Below are 11,606 nucleotides of genomic sequence, written 5' to 3'. Positions count from 1 at the left end.
ACTGAGTACTTATGAAGTTGCAAAAACGGCAATAGAATTTTCTGGATCTTATTCTAAATTTCTTTAAATATGTTCAAATTGAGTCCTGCTAGTGCTATAAACACGAAAGTTTGTATGTGTGTGTTGATTAATGTTTGTTGCTCTTTCACGCAATAATCTGTATGAAATTTGGTACTCAGATAAATCAATTATAATAGGGATAACAGTTACCACGCGAGTCACGCCGCCACTTCCAGTTCTAGTACCTACTTAATAATTATTATTGTTATCGTAATTCGGGTACCTATTATACAGTACAGTACCTAGTGGGATGTTGATTGATTTGTATACATATATCATACTAAGCTACAAAAGATTATTTATTTAAGGTATTTAAATTCATCAAATTCTGATGTCCTCCATAGATATTAGATATTAAATAGGTTTAAAGCTTATACCATAAATCAGTTTGGAACATATCGAAGTCGTACTATTCCATATTTTGTTTTATTACGAACGCAACTATAGGGTTTTGATAGTGCAATTTTCTGAAACTGCTTTATTTCTAAATAGATGATGGTTACTTTTTAATGGAAATTGTATCTTAACCCGTAAATATAGGGTTGAAATTTGTAGGGATTGAACGTCGAAAGTGAAAAGTTTGTCGATCTTGGTGGTCGGCAGTGCCTCAAGCGTGTTCCCACGAGTATCGAGCGCAAGAGAAAATTTATGTTTACGAACTAAGAAATCTGTCATAAGAGATACGAATGGCGTGGCTGAATCTGAAACAGCGTGAATAATTTTTCACGCAGGACCTTGTATGTTGAAGTGGGTTGGATTTTTTGCGATTATTGCACTTTTTTTGTTCTATTGCTGTATTCATTTATCTGTGGTCTGTGCTGGTTATATTACTTAAATCTGCAAAACGTTTGATAAACATTTTTATTTTTTGAAAATAATTTTAACATCAATGAGATTCTAAATACCATACAAAAATGTTACAGTGTGTATTCTTTTGTTATCGAATTGAAGTAAAGAAATGCATTAGAGATAAAAATTCGTATATTGTAATTTTATTGAAGCATAAAATAAATCGCGAATCGATTTTATTGAAAAATAAAATAGTAGGTAGTTATTGATTTACTAAATCAAATATTTTGTTCAAACATGAGTCATTGGTCTGTACGAATTTTCTGCATTATCTTTGTCCTTTTTTATTTAATTCACAATAGTAAGTAATGTAATATTTACTACTTGTTAAATATTTTTTTTGCATAGATAGTTCAATAATGGTTATTTCAGAATTCTTCCTTTAATTTATGCTTACATGTATTTAATTCAGATTTCTACGTTCATGGAGCTATAACGCTTCTGAGACATTTAAGAAAGGGATCAGAAGAATTGAATCATGTTGACAAAGAAGATAATATTGCAGAAACTGGGTTTGATTTGGATCAAGATGAAATGAATAAATTCCACATTTGGCCATTAGGAGTTATACCGTATTATATTGATGACTATTCCTTTGGTTGAGTATAAAAATTAAATTTTATATAAAAATTCAATGTATATTCAAGTGAGATTGCACAGTTCGATAAGATTATGTAGTTTTATATCATGATCACTTTTAGAATAAAGTATGTTAATGAGGACATTAATTTATTTTCAGATAAAGTATTAAGGGATACAATTCGAGCATTTTTAGACCACACAGGTCGAATAACTGGGTTGCGATTCCTGGAGTTGCTGCAGCCACCAGAAGATGGCAGCCGATGGGTCTTCTTTATTAATCGTCAAGGTCTTTTAGGTTGTCAAGATCATCCTTTCAATAATTTTACAAACGAAGGAGTACAGGTAAAACTATCTATAAAGAATAAACGTTACTACAGTATCTTGTATCATTATATTCATAACTTTTTTTCAGAAAGTAGTATTAGGTTATGACTGTTTAAAAAGTGAAAACGGTATGGGGGAAATTATTTTATCTCTGGTAGGGGTACCTCCACAACACAATGCACCTAATAGAGATAATTTCATCAAAATTAAAAAAGATAACATTATGCCCGGTAAGATTTAAAATTTCAAATATTTTGAAGCGTCAGAATTATAACGAAAATATATAAAAAAATAATTTGCAGATAAGTTAAAATTGTTTAAAATATTGAGAGACGACGAGTGGCTTTTTCATGACATTGAATACGATTTTAAAAGTGTTGGACATTATGATTCTCATAAGTATACAGTGAATGGAGCAGCCACAATTTTGCCACAGGTAAATGTAATATAAAAGAGAGGTTAATCTATTAATTAATTTTAACTATAATCCAACATCACAAATATATTATAGGATGCTACATTGGACATGGAAATTGGACCTGGAAAGTGTTTCAGCTATAGAGATATCCATAAAATTAAGATGTTATACAATTTTATTATATCAAAACAAAAGGAAAATGCGCGTCTTCCTGAATGTCTTAAAATATTTTCGCCGGGGCCCAAATTTAAGAGTTACAAACCAAAAAAGAAAGATGCAATAGCTCCAAGAAAGAAACCAAATAAATATTCAGGAATAAAAGATGAAGAGCCTGAAAAATTAGTTGACGTATCAGGTTCTAAAGAAACGAAGGATAAAAAGAAGTCTATTAAAAAAGAAGATACACAAGATGGAAGGCTAGAAAACGTTAAACATGAATCTCATGAGGAGCACGACAAATCTCATGATGATTTAGAAAAAAATGGCAACACTGTACCAAGTGATAAAAATGAAGATAAAAATAGTGACCAATCAGATAAATTTAAAAGAGATAAGGATGATACTACACCACGGTCATTAAAATCAAAATATGATAAAAAAAACATAAAAAAGAATTTACTAGATCTATCTGATTACGCAACAGGAGAGGAGAATTAAAACGAATAAGTACATAGTTTGTTAAAATTATTTATTTAATTAACCATTTAATACATTATCTATCACATTATAAGCACGTTTGTATGTCACGTTTTACATAACATGTTTCACATATAACTTCGCAACACCATTTGAATTGACAATTACAATTTTCAGTCTCCCTAATTGTATTTTGTACATAACCTCTCCTACAGCATAGTTGATCGCAGCTGTCTGTGCCAGCTGAGCTAATATTACATTGGCGTCCTTGGGTGCCTAGAGATCCAGTCTTCAAATTTGGCATACAGAAGTCTGGCGATTCTTCAGAATATATAATATCCTTCTTGCCAGGCCGTTTTATGATTGGACTCTCTGGCATAAAGCTATCACCATCGTTGTTGGCGATTACCTGTTAAAATATCAGAACTGTAAATCTATTGATAATAATTAAGTTATGTGTAGTGGTTGCTCACATTTCCGATTAAGATTTATGTCAAAATAGAAAATATTTTTATGCAAATATAAGCGGGACGTAATCTTCCACCGACAATAAAATTTTACAACCTGATAAGTTATAATAAAATTGCAATATTTTGAATTTTAAAAATATCGTACCTAATCGCATTTAAATTCGTATACAGAAAACATTTCATTCTTATTTGTAACTATTTAATGTACTTTACCTTAGCAGCGCCTTCAAATTTGTCTCTTAACTTATCACCGACTTCTCTAAATGTTGGCATTCTCCACCAGCAAGTTCTGAGGGTGCAGGAACCTGACAAGCCATGGCACTTGCATTCTACCCTCATGTTGGCTTTGATTGCCTAAATAATAGAAATAGCAGTTAATAATCATAGATAATTAAGTATGCTTGACACTTTTTGGTTTTGTTATAGCCATCTAGGTAACTGGATTCGATAAACGTCCGTTTGTTAGATCCAGTTAACCGGTGATAACTAGATAATATAGTTATATTAGTTTGGAGCAGATCGAAGAGGTAATATTTAAATATGGCATGTTATTTCATAAATGGCAAATACTTTGTTAAATTGATTTGTGGGCATTACCGTCATCATTCATACTTTCTGATACAATTAAAACGACATCGAGAAACAAATTAACAAAATTCTTACTAACCAACCTCCCAGCGTTGTGATTATGGAGCTTTATAAGCGTTTTGATATCGCTTCGTTTTCTATATCTGCTGTCCATGAATTCCCTGGACTTTTGTAGGCCGAAGCGAACATTGTCACTGCAGCCGCCCCACTGCCACCGGTCTGTTTGCGCCGGCGCAGGTGGGAGGGGTATCGTTGCTACGCGTCCACGACGAGGCTTTGGTACTTCCTGTTTATGGGAATATAAGCTTTGTTATAGACAGTTATGACATAAGATTTGTTATACACTGATATTTATCAAATCAAACTGACTGTTCAATTAAGTTCATTAGGTAGTGAGAGTTGAGACAGATAAGACTTAAGATATATAACATTATTCTTTTATTTAATTTTCGTATAATTATTTTTGTGTCCTTGTTATTTTGGACATGTAACCAACAAACAAATGATAGTATCTGACCTAAGACACAAAATTTATATTTAAACTAGTTATTTGATAAAAATATTATTTGTGCTATAAATGGAATAATTAAGGATTTATTCACCTTTTCACACGAGCATTCGAGCAGTGATCCCGCCGTGCACGCTCTGGTGATAGCATAGGTGACACCGGCAGCTGTGATGGCATTCACGAACCCGGTCTCCCTGGTGTCTGTAACAAAAAATATTAGTCAGCTCTCCATTTTTTTTTATAAACATAGTTGGTTACTTAAAATAATCCCTAGTATTTTGAATGTTGTAATTTTTATGTGTATGATGAAACTGTTATTTAGGTTGTAGAGTTTTCTCTTCCTTGAATATTTTTTTCAAATATTCCTATACCTCATATATTAAGAAATTATTTGTAACCTGTATTAAGACTACATAATATTAGTTTCAGAATAGAAACTGTGCGACAAAATTGAAACGAACGAAGGAGGCTAGGTACTTATTCCTAATAATAATTCGTTTCAATTTTAACCCCAACAGTGTTCTGTTAGACTTATATTCTATGAAATTGAATGTACATGATATTTCTATAGCATACTATTGGACTGCAAAGTAAGGAGAAATATTATAGTTATTTAAAATTCACACTCAAGAAACAATGGAACCACAATTAAATATAACCATTGTCGTTCACTAAAATAAAGTTTAGTGTTACTTTGGCAGATTCGTTACCGTACCTAACTTAGGTTTTAAATGAATACTAACATAACATTACAATGTGAAGTTGTTGACCCAAAAATCAATATTCACACGGCCATAGTAATAAATAGAGATGGGCTTGACGAATTGCAGTTCGATACAATATTTGAACATGTTACACGGTTCGTTAGTTACACTACTAGAGAGTAAGGATCATTTGACATGAAACTGTATGAGAATACATTTTTAGCAAGACTGGATACGAAATATGGACTAATTAATGATAACAATTAATAAACCGTTTAGTTAAAAACAGTTTAGCGAAGACATACTGAGATCTCGATATTCATCAAACAAACGGTGCATATACTAGTATTCATTGGTGTAAAGAAGTGTGAATTAAGTATTTTATATTCAGACTACTTTTCTATTTCTAGTCTTTGTGGACAGCCGATCTTAAAGAAACAATTGAAGATAACATAATATAAGGTAATAATATATACATATTAACCTATTCAATATAAGTTAAATTCCAAAAATACAATATGGTCATTAGTCATCCAAAAAAATCTACAAATTGTTCTATTAAAACTATTTCGCTCACAATTCTGTATTCGAACGGTCGTTACCACATAATTTACCATGACTAACCATTTAAAATCGTGTTTGCGGTTCTTAATTCTGTACTATCGCGGTTATAAAGATTAACTGACTAGACGGATATTCCTGGACCATTTTTTTAATTGATAACTGTCAAGACAATTTACGTGAATTTGCGTTTTTTGGAGATGCCCAACTTTTTATTTTTTCGATTGTGGTAACTAACTAAAAATATTGGGAATAAAAAATATTTTTAAATAATAATGGAATACGTGCCCACATAGGTACCTACACACGAAAGTAATAAACATTGCTACTTGGACTTTCTTCTATATGCGCAATAATTAACTGTAGGTATCTATTGTGGAAACAATGTATACCGATGTAGGCTGATTCATTGTTGCTCAAAAAAAGAAGAAGAAACAAATATTAAAAATTGTGTTCACATTTCAGTTCACATACGAGACAAGAAAATGTAAAAAAAATGTAAAAAAGACAATGTATTCCCAATTCAATATCATAAAATAGAAATGACACGCATAGGCGTCGTTACATTTATTAACAAATGGAAGTAATAAACAAAATTTTAAACCTATCTTAGGGCTCAACCGTTGGAGTGTTCATTAAATTGAGATTAGATAACTACGGGTTTACGCAATGCTACAGTTGACAGCAGATCGGCATCGCCTGCGCCTATCGATGCCATGCTAATTGGGCCTCATATACTCGAGGCCTCGCATCCTCGCATTCCACCATCCGTCCCAAGATACAGAGAAATTTATTGCACAAACAATTTATATAATTGACGTGCGACAAAAAAGCGAGAGTGCACACCCATCAGACGCAGAATTCAAGCAGTAATTACAGCGCTTACCGCTGTAGTCTGCGATATTTCATGGGTATTTTTATCTTCGATTAAATTTCGCCCGGCATCGTCAAGGATGCGTCCTCCGCTGGAATTATGAAAGGAATGTCAATTTCGAAATATCTCGCTAGACATTTGGATGGTGGAAAAAGTTGAGGGGGGACGATGGGAACGGGAATGGCGCGGATGCCCGGCCCGTGGCCGACAAGTTTTAGGGAATTTCAAGAAGTTAACGTTAACAATTTACATGTTACTCTTCTTTTTATTTGGTATTATACGCTCGTTAACAGTGTGGATTTTTTACAACACTAGAAGACGACAGTGTTTTAATATAAAACAAAAAAATCTGATATTACATTTTGCCATCTAAAAAGTATTCGAGTTGCTTTAATTGAGCAGCGCTTAATAATTTATATAGACTGTGGGCAATAGCTGATTCACTTTATGAAATTCCTGTTCCAGCAGGAGGCGTCATTGTATTTTTTACGCTCAGTGCGATTCGCTGTCAATAGGACAGCGCGGTCGCGACACTCGACCGTCATTATAAATCTGTGGCGGTGAGCTCAGAGCGGAGCATTCCCCGCGAGCCTCCCGCGTTATGCACTGTAATTATCGCAAAACTCGACCCCGACTCACAAATATGTCGTTGGGAACGAGGGACATGACATTCTCATCACCAAACGCTAAGTTTTTTCTATCGTCTCCGCTCGTCGAGTATGCGGTGCCCTGAGACACTCCCACGACGTCCGTCTTCAATATTTGGCTGTTTACGACATTGCTTTTTGCGGGCGACACGAGCGCGCGGAATGCCGCTATTCGTGTCCGTCTGAATAATTCAGCGAAATTTTAAATCGATCAATAATCGATGGTTCGAATTGATTCACACTTGCGGGCTGTACGGCTTCCATAATATCGGTTTTTGTAGCGTCAAAATACTTGGAGTCGTTCCAGCCGTGACATGCTGTCGATCAGGGCACGTGCTGAGGCGGCTTTTTGTACGTGTATTGTAAAATTATACTTTAAAAGACATGTGCTTGTTCATACATAATTTTTACCAGAGTTTACACTGAAATTAATTCGGTAAAATAATGTTCATGCATCAGTTTTATTTTTTATTTTTATAATTACTAATGAAATGAAGATTTTTATTGCGCTGCACTGTGAAAATAATGAAGTTTTCAAGAAAACATTCTTATAAATAATTATTATTTATTATTAACGAAGTACAAATTATATAATACACCCACTATACACCCTGTGTATACACCTAAGCAAAAGTTGACAATGCATATCGATACTCCTTGACCAACATTTTGATTAACAACTTTTGATTACAATTGTCATTACACCCAAAAATAAACATCGATTAATATTTACTAGCCAGAAGAAGCTTGATAAAATGTTAGTTTAAATTAAATACAACATGGATCCAGTGATGATATTCCACTATTTTACTTTCGGAGTTGTTCTGTACATGTCAATATTTGATGAAAGGGGTCCTCCTTCACCGCACGAGTTGAAATTCTTTCAAGATCCAGATGATGAAGACGAGTGATAATGTTTATATTATATGAGATTGTATGGTAAAATGTATAATATATAAAATTAATTTAAAGGTATGGTCTATTTCCTTAATATCAGTTTGCCGTAAAACCCTGAAGGAAATGATAATAGAAGCATTTGGACATTTCCTGATACAGATGTTAGAGAGTGAGAGAGAACTTTAGTACCTGTGTGATATTCTCCTTAAATATAAGTAACTACTTGTGAATGAATTAAGAAATTCTAATAATTGATTTTATAATTTAATTACAAGTATCCTTACCTTTCAATACCAATAAATATCATCGATTAAACTAAACATTGTCGAAACTAAATATGGAGAACAATTTGTAAATCACATTCCAAATCCGATCATAATTGCAAATTCGCAAACGACTTGCAAAAACATACCATGGATTAATAAAAACCCGCATTGTTTGATACCCTTTCACAATCATTAGGGGTCTGATAAATTTAAAGGACATCAGCGAAATAATTTCCAAAACAACATCCGCGATAGTAGCTGCAATTAGTATAAATGGACGCTAAAAACAAAGATTTAGGTCTCGCGACAGTTTCCTCTCGGATAAATTTTGATTTGTCCGTCGATGACGGCAGCCCAAACTTTTTTCCCGCCGACACGCAGTATGAATCACATGTAATTACCCTTAATAACCCGTTACAAGTTTCAGGGCTTTAATGATCGTATTTAAAAAGGTCCAATTACAACATTAATCAATTGCAATAGCGATATAAATTATATTGATATAAGCGGAGAGCGAATACCTCTGTGTACGTCAAATTGTGTAGATAAGACTCGCGGCGACCGAGATGATCTTTCGCAGGCCATATGTGAAATTGCTGGGATTTTGCAATTTTAATTTTATTTATAACGATGCGGTGAAAGGCAGAAATGTTAGCAAGAAGGGTTAATCTGAAGCGTAGAGTTTAAGTAAGATATTCCTGAATACAGGCGAATTATAAATTAAGAAGTGCAGCTGAAATTCTGCATATTGGCACAGATATGAACATAATATGAAAAGCTTCATTTATTTAATCTATTTCGTAACTTAACATCACGAAAATTAAATATCCAACGGACAATTTTCAATAATGTTCAGTTACATTTTTGTAAACGTTTCTTATGTTTTCACGTTAATAGAAGTCACAGAGTTCAAGTAGCGAATAGGTATATTAAATAGATTAAAGGCGAGAATTTATAATTAGTCTATCAAGTAATAGGAAGCTAGGAGGTAGATAAGAAAATTGAAATGTCATACTAAATAAATAAATCGCTATAAGCTCACACTTGGCCCACAAGCCAAGCGGACGTACCCGCTAGATAGTGATAACTGAAACCCGCTCTCAGATAATGATCGTGTTTGTCTGTGGCAACTTTAAATTGAGCATTCACGCACACCCCCGTAGGAATTTTAGATTTGATATGGACATCAAGCGAAACTTCTGCCCTTTGTCGTTAACAACTTTCAGTTTATTTTATTGTAATTCCGGTTAATAACTGATATATTGTATTCATAATAAGCTCCGTTTTGGCTCGGTTCACTTGGCATTGAATGTTGTCACTGTTCTTTTGGATTACTTTTATTTCTTGTGGAAATTCATGAAATAGTCTACGGTATGTATGGACTCGAATTTCAAGTATCGATTAAACATGCCTTATGTTTATGTTACCGTAGTATATATGGAATACTTTTGTAATTTAAAAATATAAATACAATTAATCTTATTGAAGATACGCTTAAGGAAAATATCAATAGCAATGGCCTCTGGTGAATTATCGATGCTTCCTAGATAGGTATTCAGTCCGAGCTATTACTATAAAGTAAGTAATATTTTTTTATAGTTAAACGGCTATAAACTCTAAATTCCTGCACGTAATACTTCAACCCCATAAGTTGCGAAGAGTGAAACATGGGTGATGTTTCCTAGACCGAGAAGAGCGTCGCGTATCGGGTGTCGCGCAAAACCGCTGTCATAAAACATGTATGCTGCACTACCTACGCGTTTGTGGAACTTTACCTTCATAAAATTATCATAGTAGTTTTTACCGCGACATATAAATGAGACGACAACCGAACGCGCCACAGCGAAGCCTCCACCGTCTCTGTCCAAACACAAGAAACAATTTTAATACTTTCCCCTTTGAAATTGAATTAAGATTACACATTTATGACACGCTCTTAAGCTTATTTATGCCACATAAATCGTCAAATATAACGACTTAAATTATCCAAGCGTAACACTATAAAAAGAGAACAGATGACTTCTTTAAAGAGGATCAGTTTAATACCGGGACAATACATCGAGTTGTCACAGCGACCGCATCGGAATGTTTGAACGAACACGAGCATTTTATCTCATCTGATTAATTCAAATATTTAGCGCAATAAATACAGGGCCGGGGTGGAGGGGGTGCGCGTTTCGACTGTCGGGTGACATGGTGGATGGGGGACGGCGCGCAATTGCGTCAGTGTCAGCTTGTCAGTGCGCACCCATTGTGGGCTCCTCTGGCCGATATACGAGCGCCGCAGTCGCAACGTGCTCTTGATTTATCGACGTCCCATAGAGGCTCTACGACGGGCCCCGCTGTCGCCGAATAAAGCGAATTCTCACGCTACCGATCGCACGCGCTCCCGTCTTCCACCCGTATTTAAATTGAACGATCGTTTCTCATTCCTTTCCCCCAGATATTTTACGTCGAGTAATACGATACGACACTGTCCGGCTCTTTCTGCAGTTTTCGCGTTCCTTTTTCCCCTCGGCCCGCTATTGTTCACTTGTCAATTTCTTTAGCTAATGCGAGTAAACGTCTCATTATGCGGTGCGGTGCGTCCGCGACGCGCATTGCGTGTTGTGACAGCAACCACCCACCGGAAGGAGCACCGTCATTCAGCCGCACACAAAACGCGAATACTTTATTCAACGTACGTCCGATGGCTAATTTGAATGGATTGTGCTCGCTTAATAGGAATAATTAGCTCTGTTAAAGCGTGCATCCCGAGACGACGCGACGCTGTGTCTCCGCTACGAGTGGTTTGTCCAGTTATCTTCCTTTTCCTAGTTAAACATTAACCTTCGAAGGACATGCGCGTTCGAGGTTGCGTCACACGGCATTAAATTATGGTTACGGATATGCAGCGACACGTCTTATTTAATACATATAAATGTTATAGCTTTTTGAAGTAATGAGCGTGTTTTAGCGCAGACATAAACCTCGACACCATTATCGTCATGAAGCGAACGATAAATAAAATTCCTTACGCTTCGGTTTTAATTTTATTATTATGCGTTAAAGAGTGGTTCATAAAAAGTTATCTTGATCTCACGCTATTTTGCCATAGTGAAGGCATTTTCTTTAATTTGGCGTTGGCTGAGGCGACGCGGACGTTGACAAGTGCGGATTGTCGCAAGCGCGCGCGGCTGTCACGGCTGACAGACGGACGGCCGTTTGTCCAAAGAAAATACA

At 35.0% G+C, this 11,606-nt stretch overlaps 2 protein-coding genes across 2 annotated transcripts in view; one reads left to right on the top strand and one right to left on the bottom strand.

Annotated features, from left to right (window-relative positions):
* Positions 1 to 1,146: 1,146 nt before the first annotated feature.
* Positions 1,147 to 2,929, top strand: LOC149490741 (tolloid-like protein 1). The gene is made up of 6 exons (XM_089711150.1): positions 1,147 to 1,210; positions 1,322 to 1,507; positions 1,649 to 1,833; positions 1,904 to 2,045; positions 2,118 to 2,251; positions 2,327 to 2,929. The coding sequence occupies exons 1-6, from the start codon at positions 1,147 to 1,149 to the stop codon at positions 2,888 to 2,890; spliced, it is 1,275 nt and encodes a 424-aa protein (XP_089567276.1). The 3' UTR covers positions 2,891 to 2,929.
* The window catches only part of Wnt6 (Wnt oncogene analog 6), a 31,274-nt gene continuing 22,572 nt past the window's right edge, over positions 2,905 to 11,606 (bottom strand). The window contains exons 3-6 of the mRNA XM_089711165.1: positions 4,530 to 4,636; positions 4,007 to 4,213; positions 3,553 to 3,693; positions 2,905 to 3,278 (exon numbers count right to left, since the gene is read on the bottom strand). Of these exons, the coding sequence (XP_089567291.1) occupies positions 2,958 to 3,278; positions 3,553 to 3,693; positions 4,007 to 4,213; positions 4,530 to 4,636 (776 nt within the window). The 3' untranslated portion in view covers positions 2,905 to 2,957. The remainder of the gene's footprint in view (positions 3,279 to 3,552; positions 3,694 to 4,006; positions 4,214 to 4,529; positions 4,637 to 11,606) is intronic.

This window comes from Colias philodice, chromosome 2, assembly GCF_061535455.1.
Source record: "Colias philodice isolate Cphi_HAF_F1 chromosome 2, ilColPhil1 Martin Lab GWU primary, whole genome shotgun sequence".
Taxonomy (NCBI): domain Eukaryota; kingdom Metazoa; phylum Arthropoda; class Insecta; order Lepidoptera; family Pieridae; genus Colias; species Colias philodice.
Note: the sequence above shows the minus strand (reverse complement) of the source record. Positions and strands in the feature narration are given on the sequence as shown.